Below are 21,523 nucleotides of genomic sequence, written 5' to 3'. Positions count from 1 at the left end.
CTGTTGTAGCTAAAACAGACACTTTATTTTTCTTTTTAACACAACTGGAATGACTGCACGAGGCACTGATGACAAAAGACGCTGGGACACAGACCTTTTTAAGAGGCCACTCGTTTCATCAGTGCCCCAGAGAGTGCAAATTCCTCACTGAGCAGCAGTTCCTGTGATCCATTCAGAGCTGCTCGTTGAGCAGGGCCTGGCTGTTCCTGCCAGGAGATTCCTGTGGGCAGCGGTGGTGAGGATGCTGGGCTGTGGTGTCAGACAGCAGGAACAGGACCTGGAGAGGGCTGTGTGTTGAAAATGTGGGTGTCCACTTTGTCACTGCTCCTTAATATCCACGCTTAATGGCAAGGCAGAAATGTCAGCAGTGTGAGAGCTGCAAAGGTCTGGGTAGGAAATCCTTTAAAAAATGGCAGAATAGCTGGAGGTCCCACAAAGCCCCACCATGCTGCTGTTGGCATCTGAAAAAGCCTCATTTAAATTACTGAGATGACTGAAACCATGGATTCACTGTCCTGTGGGTGTTTTGCTACATCATTTGGGTACTGCTCTGAGGTGAGTGATACCCACACGCTGACTTACTGGGGAAGACAGCACAGGGAACAGGTTCCCAATCCTGTTGTTGGCCTGCCCCAGCCCTGCCTCCATGCCCCCACAGCTGGGCTGCATTTTAAACAGCTTTGCTAAAATAATCCAAGTCCCCATCAGCCCTCCTGTGCCCTCCACCTGCATCCAACAAGCAGCCCCAGAGTGGATGTAGGACCTTGAATTCCCTTCTCCCCTGAAGGCAGCCTCTCCTGGACATAAAGTCCTATTTTTCTTTCTCATGTCATATACTCCTTTCCTTTTCAAAGCAGATTCTCTGTCTTTGAGGTGATAAGTCCTTGCGTTATTTCTGTTTCCCGTGACCTTTGGGATTCTGTGCCAATTCTAACACCAAGAATGAACTGAAGCAGAGCTAGCCTGAATTTATCCATGGAAGTTGCAAGCCAGTTAAGTTCTGTTCCTTGCTTAGATCAGGTGTGCCTGCACTAAGCAAAGAAATTATTGAGATGAATGTGGCTTCTGCAAGCAACGTAACGGCATCAATTATGTATCACTATGTTTTAGGCCTCCTGAAGCATTTACCCCGTAGTGATGAGCACTTTGTTGGGAGCTGGGTAAGGTCCAAGTGTGTGGCATTGCGTTCTGGATTGTGGCAGCGGGTTTGGTTCAGCCTTTGGGGCATCCTCACACCCAGGAGAAGCCACTGAGGCCGCCCTGGGTGGGGCAGAGCAGAAGGAGCTGCTGGGGTGGCCTCAATTCTCCCTCTCTGGAGTGTAACCACAGCAGTTCCTGCAATCAGTAACGCTTGTAAAACCTCCTGGTACAGCTGTTTTGTTTGGGCATGAGGTGCTGTAGGAGCCTTCCAAGCCTAAGGCATTCCAGTCAACAACAGCTTCTTCAGTCTGTTCTTTTTATCATGCAGATAAGGTTATCAAGAACTGTCCTATTAAGAATACAGTATGTGCCAAAGCATCCTGCTTGTTTACTCAATCTCCCTGAAAATTTCAGCTGCCCCATTTTTTTTAATACCTTCATGCCCGATCTCTTCCCTGAACACACGACAGTGACATTGCAAACAGCCAAATTGGGACCCACCGAATTCTGTCATGCTTGGCACTCTGTAAACAAAGGATGAGCGAGGTATAATTGTGTTTACGTTTAATTGGTTATAGTTTGTTTTCTAATATATGTAAATTAGGTATGAGTCATTAACCCTCACTTGTGCGCTGCTGTATATATGGAATAATTTGAAGATGATTTTCAAAGCCTGCAGAAAAAAAAAAACAACAATGTAAATAATTAAATCCATGTTTTCTCTTTTAAAGCAACTGGAAGAAAAACTGAAAGGACAGGCTGATTATGAAGAGGTTAAGAAAGAATTAAAGTAAGTGTTAAATGCTTACATAATTTTTTTCACAAACTCTGGTTGAACAGTGCTTGTTAAATGAAGCCACAAATCTGTGTTCTTGGAACAATAAAGAATTCAGTCAAAACCACAAAGACAGGGAAATTGGGAATATTGGCAGGAATTGCATCCAGAACCAGTGGAGCTGCCATATCTGAGAGAGCTCCTCTTTGTTGCAGCAGGGGAACACAATAGCAACTAAAACACGTGTCCACGAAGAAAAGCCACTAAAACTATTGTCCACAGAGGGGAAAAAAGTTACAAAATCTGTGGTGTTTTAGGTGGACCACTCTTTAAAAATCTCCAGCCAACAGCTGAGGGTAATGTGGACCAAAAATGTCATGCAGAGCCTTTGGCCATGGTACCTTTTCTCTGCTCCTGCCAGCCAGTGTTCAGCACTTACAGTTTAATGCTGGGCTTGTTTCACTGTATATTTTTGCTAATACATTGTGGTTTTAAACTAAAGCCACAAACAGCCTCTTCCTATTTCAAGGGATTTTCTTTAGAGACTTAAAGGAGCCTCATTTTAAACTATAACAAGATAAGCTGTCAGGTTCAGAAGAGAACTTTTCTGACTGGAAATATGTTTAGTGTCAAGGTTTAAATAACTGCAAGAAACTCCCATCTCTTCTTTCATCATTCTGGCATTTCTGTGTGTGTTTTAAAAAGGCTGAAATAACCCATTCCCTGGTTTAATGAGGTATTTCAGATGAGGCTGGTAGTCATGTGCTTTTGTTTACACGTCCCTGGAGAATATGGAAAGCAGATTTGGATTTGCAAGCCCCACAACTGCCCAGCCCCTGGTGCTGATTTATTCAAGCCATGCTGGCTGAGGTTCTGGTTCACCACCATCTGCAGCACACCCTGATGTAGGGGTATAATTTTCATTTAAATTAAATGAATTGACCATTTCTTTGGTCATTTTACCTGATTATTACCTGGGCTCAAAATAGCATCATCATTTAGTGATTAGGGGTAAATACACCCATGTCCTCTCCTGAGTTAAGGGAACAGCTTCAGGTTTTAGCCAGTTTATGTCCTCATATGCAAAGCAGTGAATGGGAATAAGGCCACAACCTTCCAGCTTCTTACATTAGATGTTAAATGTAAATGTGCTGAAACAACAAATGAGTTTTGAATCCTACCTGGTTTAATGCAAAGGTTTAATACAACAGGACCAGGACTTTAAAGCCAGACTTAAGGTGACAAAAACCCAATATACTCATTCAATATACTCATTTAAGCTTACTTTGCATTTGTACTTTAAATGCAAACCCTGTATTTCTGGTGATAATACCAATATTTTAAATTCTATTTTTTTTTACAACACTGGCTTACATAAGGACAGGGATGGAAAGGCAGATGAGAGGAGCTGTGACACAGGAGGCTTCTTACAGTGCTTCTGCTCAGGATGAGCCTGCAGTGAAATAAATGGGAGACTCTCCTGGAAGTGGCCCTGGTTGGGTGCCAGTAAATTAACCCTGTTTTCCCATCTGTTCCAGCTTTTATATCCCTAATTTGTGGATTGATAGCTGGCTTGTAAGGACCCTAGGGTCCATCTTCATCCTGTGGGATGGTCTGAGGGTTGAGACTCTCCAAGAGAGCACTGAGGATGTTTGCAGTGCTGCATCTCCCAAGCAGGTGGATCACACCATTCCCATGCTCCACCTAATCCAAAAGGTGTGCTGAAGGCTAAATGTGCATCCCTTGGCAGTGACAGTCTGATCTGAAGGGAGACTTGCTGTAAATGAGACTGGGAGCGGTCTGTTGCTGTAAATCTGGAGCCCTCACACCGAGTCCTGCTGCACCTGCCTGAAACACTGACAGAAATGAACTGCTCATAACATTTGCACCAAGAGAAAAGAGATTTTGTCAGTAAGGCGGGAAGAGGATGAATTTTTTAGGTGTTTTGGCACTGATGTATTTTCCTTAATCCTTCCTGGGATGTTAGAGGCATTCTAGGCTGAGGGGTCTCAGTATCAGCCAACTTCTGACTCTGGAGGAACTTAGGTGGGCCCATGTCAAGGTCTGGCATAGGAGGTTTCTTCACTCTCTGCTCTGGCTTTTGTGCCCAATGCTTTTTAAACCTATTTTTGAGATCTAAGGGCTCTGTGTGTGCTTTCAGCTCCCTCTCGAGTAGCACGACAGCGCTGACCCTGCTGCCTTTGCAGTCGGGATCAGACAAACAGAAAGTCGAGCTGTCCCAATGCACACTTTGCTTTACAGTCAGATCTTTCAAGTCTCCTTAGATGTGCAGATTCAAGTCACAAGATCATTCCTTTAAAAAGCAGGTAACTGATCTTGAGCCATAGATTGAGTCAAGATCTCATGGGCAAAGATATTCCTGGAATCCAAAGAAGAAACATTGTGCTTCCTCATATTCCTGAGGAGAATGTGTCTTTTGTGACACATTTGGAGAGTCATTTTTGACATGTTTAACTTTTACATTCTTTTAAAAATGAACCTGCTGGAGTGAATATTCCTCTCAGGGCAATTAGAGGTGCCATCAGCTTGATTTTTAGTATATTTTGTGTTTCGACTGTATAGGAAATTACCTGTGAAATTGTCAGAAAGTTAATTCAGTTAGCAAAGAATCCCCTTCAGGTAGGCAGAGGTCAGTAGGTTTCCAGCCAAGGTTTGAATACACATTGCCTGCACCAATCTTGCTGGAAACACAGCTGCTGCAAGGCTCAGGATCCTTCCTGAGGGTCCCAACTGGCAGCAGTTTCTCAGAACTAAAATGCATCAGCCTGTGCAAGGAGAGGGATGACAGGATCAGGGCTTTAGAGGGAGATTTTTGGTGTGGAGAACCAAATACAACCATGAACAGGTTTATGCTTCCAACCATTGTCATCCTGGTTCTGGGAGCAGCACAGTGTGGTCAGGGCAGCACTCACATCTGCTCCTTTTGGGAGAGAGCAGCTTTTTCTGGTTTAGCCTCATCCAGGAGGAAGGAAGGTGTTTGGAATGCTGCTGGATTGCTCCACATGGCAAACCCACGTGTGGTAAGTGAAGGTCACCACTGGTCTGAACTGAAATGGGGTTTCCCATGGGACGTTTGCCACATGATAATTTGCTGTTCAAACTGGGTTTGAAATTCAGATGAGTCTCCTCATTTGGGCATGGTGAGGATGTGCATTAGGCCTGGCTGTCCCTGCAGAGACCATTCCCTTCAGAATTCATGGAAACTGCAACTTGCCAGTGGCTGGGGTTTTCCCTGGATGAGTCTCTGTGCATTTATGTCCCCCAGCACCTCGGAGTCCTGCGATGCAGAGCTGGTCTCCAAAGGGGTGACCCTAGAAACACTGGCTTTCGGGGATGTGCCCCCTGAGACACACTCCTTGATGTCAGGGTGATGTCAGGGTCTCTGAGAACTCAGGCCATTAGTCCACATGCTCTGCCCTTGACTGGCACGAGTGCTCTGATGGCACAAGAGTTGGTTCTGCACGTGGCAGAGCTGTTGTGCCCATTTAAAGTCTTCACAACATCACTTTATATGCTGTTTGTGGAGTGATGGCTCTACCCTACAGCCAGGCAAGAGATGACACTGAGTGGTGCCATGTAATGAAAGTGACTGCCAGAAATTTGTGGTGTCATTAATTACTGTATTTTAGGGATGCCTGTCAGAATTAACCGTGTGTGCAATGAGTATGCACAGATGCAAGATACATGAGGACACTTTCTCAGAATGACTTTTTTCCCCTTGAGTTTTCTATAACTTTGAGTAATCTAGAATGGCCCAGAGACCTGATTTCCAGAGTGTCACTTAATGCACATCTAGCTCTGGATTAATCCAGGGCCAGGTTCAGGCACTTAATGGATGCCTGGCTAACTCCTCACGGCATCCAGAACCAGTTCCTGTGTCTCAATACTGGACTTTGCCTTTTTTTTCTTTCAGTTTCCACATTTCATGGAATCACTGAATGTTTTGGGCTGGAAGGGACCTTAAACTCATCCAGTCTCACCCCCTGCCAGGGACAGGGACACATTCACTATCCCAGGTTACTCCAAGCTCCATCCAGCCTAGCCTTGGACACTTCCAGGGATCCAGAGGCAATTCCAAGAACCTTTAATACATGATCCATAGCTTTTAATACAGTTTAATACATGATTAAACAGATTGTTCCTGCTCTCAGAGTTCCTGGTGCTTTATACATGACAAATGCTGTATAAACACCATCTATATGTGTTTATGTGTTTTTCTTCACCAAATGAATGTCGTCTTTGTACAGTAAGAAGCTGAAATCATTTATTGCTACAGTCTGAGGAAGTTCATGTCCTGCCTGCAGCAGACTGATTTAAAAAAAATTATCCAACAAAGCACAGTAATAAGTCTGGATTCCTGTAAGATTCTGGTTTGTCAGACAGCTCTAACTGAAAGCCTCTGAAGGGAGACGTCCTCTGACCACTCACTATTTGTATAAAATACTGACAATGAGACTATCAGATTCTTCTTCTAATGTACTTATAAATATTTGGATCTTTCATATTTCTTGAGAAATATTGGGCCATTTTGTCTTCCCTTTGCCATAGAACGAGGGGGTTATTAAAATGAAAAACTGCTTTTTAGCCTGTAGTGCCTTGGTTGGGAAGATTATTTGTGCATATTTTCCTTGCTGGTGAGCTGGTGTATATTCTATAAAGTGCTGTACTGTGGTGGTGATTCCTATTTTGTTGCTTTGCTACAACTTCATCATTCCCTTCCAGCTTCACAGATAAATTTATATTGTTTCTGACAGCTTAAAATGTTATATCCTTATTAACCTTTAAATTTACGCTTTAAACTGGCCTGGTGGGATTGCATATGGAATGATTTAGATGATGCTCAAGAAAATTTTCTTATCCAATAACTGGTTTGAGGAGTTATTCTGTATTCATTAGGAGATTGTGTTACTGCGAGGAAAGTTGTCATCACTTGTGGTGGTGCTGGAGAACAGGACATGATAACGTTAATGCTCATTAGTGGAGTTGTTATGAAAAGGAGAAATAGAAAATAATTTATTTTTTCTGCCTTCCACAGTATATTGAAATCCATGGAGTTTGCACCATCTGAAAGCTCTGGTGCGCAGGTACTGAATTTATTTTTGTTTTCTTACTTATTCAGCGGCTCAGTTGATTAACAAAAATTTTGTCTTGCAATTCCTTAGTGTTGACATCAACATTTTCCTGTTGATGTTGAGGCTTCTGGGTCCATCCTTGATTTTCTTGATGTTTTCTTATGTAAAAAGCTGAACTGGACTTTTTTTTTTTTTTTTTGCCTGTTAATTTCATTTAAGTGATCAAGGACAAAGCGATGTTTCAGCTGTGCTGGAGTGGATAAACCAGAATGTTGTGAAGTTGAGTCATTTAAAGATACTGGAGTTGGTGTACAGGCAGCACACTGTGCAAGGACTTCAGCATTTTAAAGTATTTGTTAGCCTTGAAATTTTTTTTTCACAAAAGAAAACAAACCTTGGAGTACTGAGAAGGCTCTGCTGTTCCAGCAAATTAATCTTAATTCAGTTTAAAGGTTATGAATTAAATTCCTGTTTCTGAAGTCTGAACTGAATATCGATATCCTGGGATTAATTTTCAATGGGTTTTTTAATGATCAAGGGTTAGATATTTAGGGGAGAGTAAATAGCAGGTTACTCTGACTGATGTTATTTTGAACAAACTGTGTCTGCTGAAGCACAGCATGTCAAGAAAATGCTTAGCTTGGGTCAGTTGACCTAGAAGGAATAATATAATCTTAACTCCTGTTTTAATCAGATTAAAAGAAGTCCACAGCTTTTAAACTGAAAGCGTGCCAGGACCATTTAAAAATAAGTAGGATTAAGAAAACATTCCGTTACACATCTCAAAATAATACTTGAATTGATGAGTGATTTAGAATGAAAATCAAAGAGTGAATCTCCTCCATGGCTCCCACCAGAGCCCAGAGTGATTCCTGCTCATCTGTGCCCAGCGAATTCCCTCACTGCCTTCAGAGACCAGTCAAGCACTTGGGGTTTTTTTAAATTGTCTCCCTCTGAAATCCTTGTTAGTGCCTGAGTGAGATTCTCAATCCTTTGAGAAACAAACCTCCCCCGTTTGGTTTCCTTTAGGATGCATCCAAGCCGCTGGAGGTGCTGCTGCTGGAGAAGAACCGCTCGCTGCAGTCGGAGAACGCCACGCTGCGCATCACCAACAGCGACCTGAGCGGTAGGTCCACCCAAATTTTGGCTCTTCTGGTGCCTCTGCTGTCCTGTGACGGGAGGGAGGGCTGAGTGAGAGCTGAGTGTCTGAGCTAATGCATGGCAGGAGGATTAAGAAGCGACAGGAGCACTGAGTAATGTTGGATTTCTGTAGTTTTATAGACTGGATAATGAAGTAAAAGTTAGAGAGTCTGTAAAGGTTAAGGAAGAGGCATTACAGGCTGTACCAGTGTTGGAGGATGTCTTCTGTTTTGGGAACAAATCCATCTCTCCCCCACACACAGTGTTATGCAAAATGTTTGCATGTAGAGCACAGTCTTCCTGTCTGATACATTTGGATATACCACCAGCAGGTCAGCTTGGGAAAGCAAAATCCTTTCTTTCCAGCGAAGTGTGTTTGCTGTTTGGCTTTCCTAATGTGGGCTTTTACATCTTGTGTGCACATTTTTTAAATGGCAAGTAGTGAAATTTCCAGATTCTGGAATGATTGTTTTTGCAGCTGGAAGAAAGTTAAAAGTTGCCACTGGCCCTGGGATTACTGAATTCTGAAGTGTTTTATGACTTTTAACTGAGCGATCTTGGTGCATCCACCTAATGGTTATTCCTTTATTCAAATTGGTTTGTTCCAAAATGTAAATGTTTGCTGCATTTGGGTTCAGTCAGGTCCAATGAGTCATATCTTGAATGAGAGACAACAGAGAGACTTGCTGTCTGTAACTGCATTTATTTAACTGTATCACTGCACTTCATGTAACTGTTCTAGTGTTAATGTCTGTAAGGGGGATTCTCCAGGCTGCAACATACAAGAAAGGTGCAAACATGAAATGCATGTTGTTTGTTTTGGGGGCCTTGTTTGGCTTAAAAATTTTCAATCATGGAAAAAAAAAAATAAAATTAAAAATAAAAATTAAAAAAAAAAAAATAACCCAACAAATGAAAACAAACCAAAACCAAACAAAACCAAAACTCCCACTGCCACTCCATTGGCCCGTGTCAATCTGCACTTTTTCCCTTTGCGGGGCAAACTTTGCATTTTTTTATCTTGGTTTTTCCCTCTTTGACCCCCCATAATGCATTATGTTTGACCTTCCTTGTAGGGTCAGCCAGGAGAAAAGGGAAAGACCAGCCTGAGAGTCAGCGTCCTGCAACCTTGCCGGCCTCCCCTCCTTCCCAGTTGCTCCGCAACGCGGGGGAGCAGGCTTCCAATACTAATGGTACACACCAGTTCTCACCAACGGGTTTAAGTCAAGACTTTTTCAGCTCATCCCTGGCGAGCCCCAGCTTACCCCTGGCCTCCACAGGAAAATTTGCACTAAACTCTCTCCTCCAGCGACAGCTAATGCAGTCCTTCTACTCCAAGGCAATGCAGGAAGCAGGAAGCACAAGCATGATTTTTCCAACAGGTCCATACAGCACAAACTCCATATCTTCCCAAAGTCCATTACAACAAAGCCCGGATGTAAATGGCATGGCCCCATCTCCCAGCCAGTCAGAAAGTGCTGGGAGCATCTCTGAAGGAGAGGAGATAGACACGGCCGAAATTGCACGTCAGGTGAAAGAGCAGTTGATCAAGCACAATATTGGACAGCGGATATTTGGACATTATGTGTTGGGACTGTCACAAGGGTCTGTGAGTGAGATCCTGGCCCGGCCAAAGCCATGGAATAAACTGACTGTGAGAGGCAAGGAGCCATTTCATAAGATGAAGCAGTTCCTGTCGGACGAGCAGAACATCCTGGCTCTTCGCAGCATCCAGGGCAGACAAAGAGGTAAGAGCTCCCCAGCCCCCTGCTCCTCTTAGCTCCAACCATTCCAAACCAGGAGCTTCTCCATCTGGGGTCGTTTGTGCACTGCTGCTGCTGCTGCTGCTGCTGCTGCTGCTCTCACCCAGGTCAGGTGCCAGGTGCAGCAAGTTCAGCTCTCCAGCCCTGCTTTGCAGCACTCAGGCAGGTTCGTATCTCTGCTTATGCTTTTTTTAGCCACTGGCTGGTGCCTGTCAGCAGGAGCAGCAGGGACACTCCCAGCCTTCACTTCCCAACCCCTCCGTGCCACAGCTAAACACGGAGCAAAAAGGGTCAGCAGCTACTCGGGGTATCAGCCCTCAGAAATACTTGGGAAATTTTATTTGAGGTTGTTTACTGAGACCAGGCTTTTGTTGTGTCTTGTGTGATTATGTTTTTACCCCAAAGTGTTCTGACAAAATAGGGTAGGTGATGCATGAGATGAGTAATTAAAACACAATCCCAGTTTAAAGCAGCTTTGCATATTTAAGGCAGCGATTTTACAAAGTAACATGCATTTCATTGTGATTCATCTTAAGGCTGAGATTTACATTTAGAGAAACTGAAAAGTGAGTTGTTTACAGTCAAGAAATATTGGAAAGGACAGGCAGGGTTTTCCTAGATTTTGTTTAATTGGAAGCACACACAGTTAGATTTATAATCTGTTCTTCCTTTTGATGATTGTACTTGAGGGGATTATCTGCCCATCTTTAACCTCTTCATTTTTGGTATCTCTAGACATTTATTTATATCTGTCTAATCTCCTTTCCGAACATAGCTGTAATCTTTATTAACAAATCAGCCAGCCTTGCTTCTTCCCAAGTAGCCAGTTCCTCCTGCTCAGGGGCCCGAGGGGCCAGGAGAGCTCAGGGCCAGGCTGCCAGCTCCTCATGTCACACAGCCCGTGATGTCAGAGCAACCATCCCCTGATTGTTTTGTTCTTACCAAACTTGTTTTTCAACAGAGAATCCAGGCCAGAACCTGAACAGACTATTTCAGGAAGTACCGAAACGAAGAAATGGGTCTGAAGGTACGTCACAGGCAGGTGTTTTTCTTTGCAGTCAATCCCTAGGAAGTGGAGTGTGCTTTAGCTGTGTGTTTCCTTAAAACTGTGCAGTTTGATTCTGGCCTGGAATCTGATAGAAAAACAGACAGTAAGTATAAAACAAACCATGGGTTAGATGAACACTTGGCTTTTTCTAATTCTGCTGCTGCTGTACTAACATAACCCTGTTTGGATAGTTCTTCCACTCCCATCCTCCCTGCGTATGCAGATAAAGACAGAGAAGTGATAGAAGTGGCTTTATAAAGTCATCAGATCTATTGAAATGCTCTCTTTGCTATTTTTATGGTTTTGGAGGGAGAAAGTTGCGCAGTTATAACATCAATTGCATACTGCTTCTGCTCTAGATTTACTTCTTTCTTCTCATGGGGCTTATGCTGACAGATTCCACTTTAAAACAATGCTAAATTAGTGTGATGCTTAGTTCAGTATTACATATGAAAAAAACAACAAGATAAGTGAACATCAGATCCATAAATTATCACTGAATAGGAAGTCTGCACATTTTTGTAATAGATTAGTTGTAGAATTTTTCTTTTAGTAAGACCAGAAAGAAGGAAAATCAAAAGCAGGTACACCAAAAGTCTGTAGTTATTTTGACTCCAGTCACAAATTACCTTGCTTGCTTACAAACATTAATCTCATAATGGAAAATGCAGTTAAGTGCAGTAGCACTCACAGTTTTCTCTCCTTTTCTTCCCCTTAGAGGTTAAAAAACAGAACAAAACAAAAAAAAAATAACAAAGCAAAACCAAACAACCAAGTAATAGCTCTTAGCTGGAGAGTACTTCAAATGGTATCTGCGTTTAAATGACTCTTTCTCTTAAAAATGTCACCTCTAGAAATTTAAAAATTGTTTTTATCTAGTTACTGTTTAATTCTGTTTTGGGCTGAATGTATACTCATCCTGATTTGCCTAGCAGCTGATGCCATTTTGAAGTTGATTCCTAGACTTACGTTTTTAGCTTTCTTCCTTTCCCCTCTGATTCTTTTCCCTTCTGTTTCCTCTCCCCCTCCAAAAAAAAAAAAACAAAAAGAAAAGAAAAAAGAATAGATCTGTATATATTACCATAGAAAAGGAATATATGACCACCTAGTTCTTCCTCTGATGTTCTCACCATTCCAGGGCAGCTAGAGACAGGCACAACGAGGATATTTTGCTTTTTATTATTATTTTAATTTTTTTGAGTGTTCATGTTGGTAAAGGTCCCGTGCAAGTTGTCCTCAGGTTGTGTTGGCCATGTATCATATACAGTGTGTCTTTGTGTTATAAAAACAGCCAAATGAGAGTTTTCCTGGTGTCATTAGTTGTGTTTTCCTCCCCAGGTAACATAACCACACGAATCCGAACCACAGAGTCTGGCTCTGATGAAGCCATCAAATCCATTCTCGAACAAGCCAAAAGGGAGCTGCAAGTACAGAAAACAGGTATGGGCTCATTTTGTCTCTGCCTGCTTTTACTGCAGAACTTAATTAAAACAATTGCCATGAGCTTTCTGGTCAGTTAATTATATTCTTAAAATATTCAGTGTAGGTTTGAAGAGTTTTTTGGAGATTTTTATCGTTATTTAGTGGGGTTGTTTCTGTCTCTGAGACATCCCAAGTTAAGGTGGCACGTGTGGGGTCTCTGCTCTGCCCCTCTCCCTGTGGGATTTCTGAGCACCTTTATCCCTGTGCAGAGCTCTGAGCTCCTGGCTGCCCTCCAGACCTGCAGCAGTCACTGAGGGGAACCTACAGAATCCTTTCTTCTCCCAGGTTGCTCCTTGGAAAGGGAGCAGCTCCTGCTTTCTCTCCTCTTCTGTCTCACTCAGGCCCCAGGGACACAACTGCATGGGAGAGGGGCTGGATGGGTTTGTTGGGATGAAGGTCACACTCCAGGCAGCAATTACCAGTCCCAGCACCATGCTACATCCTGTACTCACATAGGCACACTCAGTCCTGACTCTTAGATGACTTTATTTTTGGTTACAGAATATATTCAGTGAATGAACTAGCAAATCCAAAGCACATTCTCTTTCCCAAAAAATCCCTCTTAGCCTGAGCTAAGTCTAATTTCTCATTTTATGCTGTCATGTAATTCACATTTCTGTCTCGTCCATAGCCCTTTCAGCTTTAAGAGTTCCCAGTACTGCTATTGGGCTGAAGTAGAAATTACTGTGCAATACTTCGGTTTCATTTTTTTAAAGTAAATACTGATTTACAGTTTTGGATAGTTGTCTTTCAAATGATAACTAAGTTAATCTCATGGCAGAGTATAAAACACTAGTTAATATATGATCTAAATAATATGACTTTATACAGGAAATTATTACATAGAGAAAAATACGGGCTTTGTGCAGGAAACTGCAAGAATGTTATTCAGTAGCATGTTTCATCTGAGAGTCTCAGACTTCCTTTCAAATATTAATTTGGCCCTCAAAACTCCCTGTGAAACCAGCAGATAAAACCACAGAGAGAGTCTCACTGTCTTTTTTTCCTATTTCTTAGCTTTTCATCTGTTTTACAGCATTTGACAGGAAGGAATGTAGTAAGGCAAATTCAGAAATGCATTCAGATGAGCCTTAGTATTACTGGAGAGATAGACAGCGTGCTGCAAATCTTATTTCACTTTGAGGCCACTCCTTGCAGTTTGGGGTTCCCTGCTCCCACCTGGTGCTTCAACTTTCCCTGTTCTCTGCAGAGCAGCTTTCAGAGGACCTGGTTTCCAAGCACTGGGGACCTCAGTGGAGACTGAAATAGAAGTAGTTGCCATTGCAAAACCTCCTGGCTCTGCAGAGATAATTCCCCACCCACGTTCCAGTCTCTGCTCATCAACTCCAGTCATCTGCTGCAGCACAGCCACCCAAATCCTGGCTCCCCACTGGAATGCTGCATTTGGGGGTTATCTCTGCTGAAAGCACCCATGACTCCACCCTAGAGCTTGGGATAAGGGAGAGGGTGATGGCCAGGTGTCAGCCTGGCTCTGGTAGAGCTGTTTATTTCAGTGGTTGGGACCATGGAACAAGCAAACAGGAAGCAGGAGCATATTTAGTTTGTCAAGTGAAATAATGATGATGATGATCTCTTCCTAAAGTTCTGCCTTTGTTGTAATTTGTGTGTTGTGTTTTTGAAGTTAAAAGGTCTCACCTTATTTATACTGTAATAGTCTGTCCAGGTGAATGCAGCTGTGTTCAGTTCTGAGTGCGTGTTAAATTAATTTGTGGAGAAAAGAGTGAAGTGAAAGGTTAAATAACTTTGTAAATGCAGCTATAAAATGTTATTGACCACGTGGGGGTGGGGGAGGAAGAGGTGAAGGCTTGATTTTCAAAGGCATTTCTTTGAAAATTTTTACAGTGGAAGGGCAAGTGATCCCAGACTTGTGCAGCTGAGTCTGTGCGTGCAAACATCCAGCACTTTGGCAACTCTGAAAATTTTCCAGTAAAGAACTTTGGAAATCTTACCTTATTTTGAAAAGTGCAAATCTTTGCTTAACAAAAACTCCTCCCTCCCATCCAGAAATGTATTTCAGCCCCCCCCTTTTTTTTTTCTTTTTTTCCTGTCAGGGAAATGTTTACAGTAGCACGTGTTGAATATAAAGCATTTTCCTCTGTTGCATTTAGTCTTTTGGTTGTTTTTCATAGCTGAGCCGGCTCAGCCGCCTTCTGCCTCTAGCAGTGGCAATTCTGATGATGCAATTCGATCCATTCTGCAACAAGCCCGACGGGAAATGGAGGCACAGCAGGCTGCCCTTGAACCTGCCTTAAAAACACCACCTCTATCTCAAGCTGACATTTCTATCCTGTCCCCCAAACTAGTGTCTACACCTGCAATGTCTTCGGTTTCCAGCTATTCTCCTTTGGCCATATCCCTGAAGAAACATTCATCTGTCACTGATTCCAGTATCTCTGCATTGCAGAACCTCTCTGGGCTCAAAAAGGAGCCTCAGGAGGCACCTGTTTTAGAGCTTCATGGAATAAGTGATTCTGCCCAGGGTATGTTGAGGCATGTTAAAAATGAGTTGGGACGTGGTGGTGTTTGGAAGGACCATTGGTGGAATACTGTGCAGCATGAGAGAAGAAATGCAGCTCTTCCCGAAGATATAAAAGTTGAGGAAGCCAGTGGTGGAAAAGAAAAGGTCAGCAATCAGACTAGGCCAGATCGTAGCCAGCTCCAAGGACCGTCTTCTTCCGAGTATTGGAAAGAGTGGCCAAACGCGGAATCTCCGTACTCGCAGAGTTCTGAATTGAGCATGACTGGGGCGAGTCGCAGTGAGACACCACAAAATAGCCCCCTCCCTTCATCCCCTATCGTGTCCTTGTCCAAGCCATCCAAACCTTCGGTTCCTCCACTGACACCCGAGCAGTATGAGATTTATATGTACCAGGAGGTGGATACGATAGAGCTAACGCGGCAGGTCAAGGAAAAGCTAGCAAAGAATGGCATCTGCCAAAGGATCTTTGGGGAAAAGGTAAAGAAGTGGTTCTCTCTTGTTTCACCAGTGTTGTGATTGTGCCCTCTGCTCCTTACACGGGTGCAGAGCCACAGGGGGATGTGCCAAGGGTGTCCTATGGAAAAATGGTTTTGCTCCGTGTGTGAAGCGTTTCCAAACGAAGCTCACGAAGTATTAGTTTCCCTGTGTGGTAGGAATTGCAAGGGTTTTTATACAGGGATTGGCTTCAGCCACTTGGAATTAGGAATGGGGCCCCGAGTTTAGAAAACTTGAAAGCTGAAGCAAACGTTGCTGAGACTCAATATTTCATGCTTAATGTAATGAATTCGTGGAATATTTGAGTAATACCACTGTCACGACTGGAGAGTCTTAACTTTGTTATAAGTGAAGATTGTGGACACAAGAACATTTTTCCTTTTTCGTTATTATTTGGAAATGTGCGTAAGGGCATTAAAACAAACACATGGAAAATCCCCTACTCTCCTTAGTCTGAAGTCAAGAATTCCAAGTCACTTCTAATACCTGGTGCTCAGTTCCTCAGTGTGCTCTGAGATGTTTTAGAGCAATGTTTGATTACAGATAAGGCTCCCTGAAGTTCTCACGTTGTAAGCCCTAAGCACTGAGCACGTGGGATTTTGAGGGTCCCTAACCACCAGAAATCCCCTCCCAGGCTGTAAAAAGTGTTGGACATTTTTTGTTTCTTCTTCCTATAAAGAATTGAATCAATGTAAAAGTGTAATAGGAGCTGGCATCGCACTATTACCTTCTCACTAAGATGTAAAATGAAAAGTCTGACCTCTCAGGGTCATTAAAGATCCCATGGCAGCTTTCATTAAGTATGATTTTTAACTCTTGTACCTGTGCTGAATTCCAGTCAAGTAAATGTGTTTTGCCTGTCTGAAATTCTCCCCCCCACTGCAGTCGGCTGTATTCTTAAATATTTACTTACGTGGAGCAGCCGCTGCTACAGGTGAAAACACACATTGTTATAATTCATCCCCCAAAAATCAACAAAATATAGGCCTAGTCTCAAAAGTCCCAATTATTTTTGTTTGAGAACAAAATACATGCCAGTCATTGCCTGTTTCATCTGCCTGTGTGTGCCTGGACTCGGTGTTTTTCCTGTTAAAACTGATGAAACTGTTTGACACAAAATATGAAAAGCATGCAAATCCCTCACCAGACTGCTGCCACCCAGATCCTGCAGGAAAAACCCACCTTCCTTCAGAAGGCAACGTGGCAGGAAGAAAAGCATTTCCATCTGAGTACCCACAAAAAACAGTTCTTATAATTGTCCAATTTTTACCGTTCTTACAATTGTCCATATACAAACAATTTGAGCAATACAGTAAAGGAAACCAAAGTGAATTAAATTCCCCCCGTTTCCACTGCCAGTGTGTTAACGTGCCATTCTTGGTTGCTTCACTTCAGGTATTGGGGCTGTCCCAAGGAAGTGTCAGTGACATGCTCTCCAGGCCAAAGCCATGGAGCAAATTGACCCAAAAAGGCCGAGAACCATTTATTCGTATGCAGCTCTGGTTGAATGGTGAGCTGGGACAGTGTGTCCTGCCCGCACAAGGGCAGCAACAAGGACAAGGTAATTAAAATTCCACTATGTTGTTTGAGTTGAGGAGGAGGAGGAGATTTTTTTTTTTTCCATTTTTTTTTTCCTATTTTCTGTATTTTTTATTTTTTTTTTTTTTAAATTTGCAGTAAGCCAGCCTTGCACCATTGCTGGTCCAGGCGTTATGGAAGTGGCACCATCCACCCTGGCAGCCCAGCCAGTCCCTAAGGGGACGTGCTGGGAATGTTTACAAACATTTATGTGTAATTGATAAGCAGCAGTTATCAAGTTCCTCATTAGGGTGATATTATCTAGGCATGAATATGACACGCAATCCCAAAAATTTTGGCCAAAGAGCTGGAAAATGTTGCGCGCTGTTTCCTAGGGTTGCACAGGGGATTTGGATTGTTCCAGGGAGAATATCGATTGCTGTCTCAGGAGGTGAGCAGGAAAACTAAGCTTTATAGGGGGAATGCTGGGTTGCAATGACACTTTTATTGTGGCTGTCTCTTCCCCTAACACCTATTGACACAGAAAAGCCAGGCTGGAGCCTGGCCTGGGCCGTACCTTTCTGTGCCATGAGTTAACTGAGCAGCGAACCCTTGCCGAGATCAGCACTTTGCTATTTGTTGAGCCTGCTTACTGTTTAGTTTGTGGTTTGGCATCTCCTTTTATTGTTCCCTGATTTTCCTCTCCTCTCTTATCTAGTCCTTCACTCTGTGACATCATTACAGGATTCCCTACAGCAGGGATGTGCAAGCTCAGGTAATCAGCTGGTTTCAATGATTTGCTCTGAAATAATTCTCTGTGCTTTTGTTGCGTTTGCTTTGATGCTGAGAGGTTTCTCACGTTTTGTTGTATCATACAGGAGTCCCTTCAGTTTTTTTTTTTTATTAATGCAGTTAATTCCTCCTTCTCTCCTTGTTGCTATGGCAGATGTAGGGAGCACACATATTTAGCTGCATATATTAGGTAGAGAGACTCTGTCTGATCTTAGAGATCATTGGCTCTGTAAGGGTTTGGTTTTTTTTTTGCCATAGTTCAGCTTATCAATGTGACATGTGACAATGGCTGTAAAACAAGCCCTTGGTTTGTAATGTGATCCACATACTCCAGCTGCCTCACTCGCTGGCAGGTTTTTTTCCATTCTCCTTTGCACAAAATCTGCTTTGTTAATTCGAAGGTGGGGAACAGACCACATTATGTCTTTTTCAAGCTTCATTAAATATTCCCAGCTGATTTTTTTTTCTCCTTTCCATTTGCAAAAACAAAATAAAAAATAAAAAAGCAGATGCAGCAAAGCTGAGTGTCAGAGAAATGAGTGGCTGAAGGCTTTAGAGATGGTCACAGGATAGGAGGGAGGCTGGGACAGGAGAGAACAGCTGTGTTCCTGCTGTTAGATACCAAACTCTACCCACACAGCCTCTTACCAATGAAATGCTTCACTGACGTAAAACACTCCACAAAAATACCCATGCCCTGCTCTGTGCTTACAGCCAGTGCCCTGTGTTGGAGAATTGCTGCATTTCAGGGCACAGACAGGGATGAGTTGTGTTCTTCTTCCACCTTTCTGCTATTCTGAAATGCTCCTTTCTCTCTGCAGCTCGCTGGCTTTACACTAAATATCCCAACCAAAGTGTTTTTTTTCTCTCTACTGGGGAAACTATTTTGCATTCTGAAAGATTTTACTAGAAGAAAATTCATTATGATATTCAGTCCACGTTTTTCTTAAGGAGAACAGTTGAAAATAAATACATAAAAGCAAAAAAAAAAAAAATTGTCCCCAGCAAAAACAAGCCATGAAAACAAAACCAAAATGGGAGAAAATTATTTGCAATCATAGGGCTATTGTTACTTATAGCCAAGCATTTAGGGAACATGGAAATTTCCTGTGATGGTTCATTAAAAACATGCCATTGAGTACTTTTTTTGTGGCATCAATGCTGTGCAAGAGTGTCACAGTCACAAACGCCTGAGACAGCGTGGAAAACATGAGTAATTAATTGTAGCCATTTTAGGGGGAATTCGAAATCAGAGGAGCTGGGAAATGCTGCATTGTTATTGCTAATCTTCATATTTATGACTAACTGTAATTATAAAAGATGGAAAGACAAGCCCATAGTATTAAAATCCGACCACCTCCTGGATTCCCGCGGGATCACTGGGAGCTGAAAGTGATTTCCTTCAGGAAGTTCAGTTTTGCTGCCGGGATATTTTGTTCCCTCCCACACTCCCAGTGTCGTTTGTCAGTTCCTGCCCTTGAGCTAATATTTTGTGAGGTGACACGTTCCTATCAGCTAATAAAATCATGTTATTGATGACTGTCCTCCTTCATTCCTTAAAGCCGACTTACAAATGAGAAAATGGGCTCATGCCCTTTTCTACCTCCTCTCGGAGGATTAAAAATAGAATTGTTGTACAAAATGTTCTTTTCTTGGTGCCTTTCTCCGTGTGAAGGAATAAGGAAGGTTGTGACACCAGGCAGAACAAAAGAGCAAAAAACCAAGTTATTTGAATTAGGAAGGGCAGTTTGGTAATTTCCTTTTATTAGCAGCTGTTCTGTAATTAAAAATGCAGCAAACAGTTTGGAAAAGGTAATAATAATTATGCATTTGTGAAAGATCCATCACTCCAGGGCAGGGAGAAAAAAAAAAGAGAGAGAGAGAGAGAGACAGCTCCAATTTTCTGGTCTTCTGAGACATTTCCCAGGAAAATCAAGGCGGAGAAGGTTGCATACTTGTAATTTTAAAACAGAAATTAATCAGAACAATTTTGAAACGAGGAAAGGTCTGGAGCCTTTTCCATGTAATATAATTGGCTTGGAACTTGTTGAATGCATGAAGGGAAAGAAGTGAAATTAAACTAATACACTCAGTGGCTCCTGAGTGCTTTGCCAAGAAGGTCTTCAGTGTACAGAGTGTCAACATGCATAGTAACGACTCAAACTTTTATTAGCTGGGAGTATTTTCGTTACTGTTTGGCTCTATTCTATCAAACTAGCAAGATTTGCTGGATTTCTGACCCAGTTAGTTACACTTCTAGATCATAAGGTTTTGATTAACACCTCATTCATGAAAATGTCACCTTTGGTCCAGTAATTTTCCATTTTCACGTGTGGACAGACGGGCCCATCAGTGTTTCATATAATGAATGGCTAAACATGTATATATTTTATATATTTATATATGTGTTGAGGTAGGAAAGAGAAGCCAGGCTTGGTTTTCTTCTTTGGAAGCTGTATTCATGAATTTTATAAAAAACAGCCTATACCAAAATGGCAGGCAGGTGTATATACCTGTATTTTCTGTCTGTGAGCTCTCCTTGAGGCTTGGTGATTTTGTGCAAGTTTCAGGGAACATGTTTTACACAAAAACAGTGTCTATACCCTAGGTGGTCAAAAATAGTATTTGCTGTGCCTTTTTGAACATTTTTCCTGTGTATTTCTTTCCACCTAAATGCTCTAATGCCCTTGGGTAAATCTGCCTTTTTAATGATTTATGTGTCAAAAGCATGGACCAAATCACATGGAAAAAAAAGTTGAATTAGTGTCACCCAACTGCATCAGCATTTTTTCATGATGAATTTGGCCCTTATTTAGTTGCATTACTGCTGATGGGAGCTGGGGTGGGTTTGAACAGTTGCCATGTGCCAGGAGAAGGCTCAGATATTTTTCTAAATACTTGTACTGTGCACAGCTTTTATTAGTTGGTTTTATTTTGGGGGTTTGTGCTGCGTATCTATAGGAGATTGAGACAGAGTTTCCTTTTTGGTGCTGTTGATTCCGTGGCTGCTAGCAGGAGAGCTGAATTTTTACATTCACTTTTTATTTTATCCTCTGTGAAGGACATACACTCTCTATATACTACATTAAAGGCTTGCAAATACTCAGTGGGAAGAAGACGTGCCTTTTTGGTGTGTGTTTCTGTAAGGGTCGTCTTATGACCTAATGTGGAAATCTTCATTTGCCGATACAGCTGCGGGTGATCTCAGGGGATTTTGAATTTCCCTTTTGTTTGTCTTCCTTTCTGGGTATCATCCATCATTCCTAACCTCATGCTGCTTAGCAATAGTAACACTCATGGGAGTTGAAGAAAGGATTATAGCAGCATAAAATGGGGAGCTAATTAGAGCTTGTTTCAAAATCAGAATCTAGCTTGAGATAATTGCATATTATCTGGTGATTTAAAAACGCGAGATCTACTGTATTTAGATCAACTAAAATATGCATAAAAGCTTTCTTTTCAAAATAAAGCATTTGTAACAACAGGGAGATTACTTCTTATCATCCCTTGGGAAAGGAAATTGGAAAAACTGGATGGTTTAGTGTCATTATGATATTAACAGAGAGATCGGGGTGTGATGGCAAAGCCAGGTATCCATTGCATTTTTATTTATGTAATACAGATTCCTGTAACATTTGCTAGTACAGAGGCTGCTGAGTGGGCAGGTAGTTAACTGTGTGCTGTGTGGATATTCCCATTTTCCTGATACCAGGAGAATTCTGTCCCATCGGCTACTCTGGGAGAAAAAGTAGGCAGAAACCAGGCTGGCAGCCCAAA

The 21,523-nt window shown here is 42.3% G+C and overlaps 1 protein-coding gene across 8 annotated transcripts in view; it reads left to right on the top strand.

The window, feature by feature from the left end:
• Positions 1-21,523, top strand: part of CUX1 (cut like homeobox 1) — a 264,573-nt gene that overhangs the window by 185,072 nt on the left and 57,978 nt on the right. For 3 of the 8 annotated variants that reach the window (XR_001331653.2, XM_005525852.3, XM_014254946.2), the window contains exons 12-20: positions 1,872-1,930; positions 6,972-7,020; positions 8,038-8,134; positions 9,225-9,896; positions 10,873-10,938; positions 12,298-12,399; positions 14,592-15,418; positions 16,832-16,997; positions 17,673-17,729. Coding sequence is in view for 7 of the 8 variants with exons in the window: in XM_005525852.3 (XP_005525909.2) it covers positions 1,872-1,930; positions 6,972-7,020; positions 8,038-8,134; positions 9,225-9,896; positions 10,873-10,938; positions 12,298-12,399; positions 14,592-15,418; positions 16,832-16,997; positions 17,673-17,729 (2,095 nt within the window). In the remaining variant the exon portion in view is untranslated. The remainder of the gene's footprint in view (positions 1-1,871; positions 1,931-6,971; positions 7,021-8,037; positions 8,135-9,224; positions 9,897-10,872; positions 10,939-12,297; positions 12,400-14,591; positions 15,419-16,831; positions 16,998-17,672; positions 17,730-21,523) is intronic. The other 5 variants (XM_014254949.2, XM_088066159.1, XM_088066158.1 and 2 more) reach the window with 5 other exon arrangements.

The sequence above is a fragment of the Pseudopodoces humilis genome, chromosome 23 (genome assembly GCF_049639895.1).
Source record: "Pseudopodoces humilis isolate 2021_Gansu_Grassland_sample_001 chromosome 23, ASM4963989v1, whole genome shotgun sequence".
NCBI lineage: Eukaryota > Metazoa > Chordata > Aves > Passeriformes > Paridae > Pseudopodoces > Pseudopodoces humilis.
Note: the sequence above shows the minus strand (reverse complement) of the source record. Positions and strands in the feature narration are given on the sequence as shown.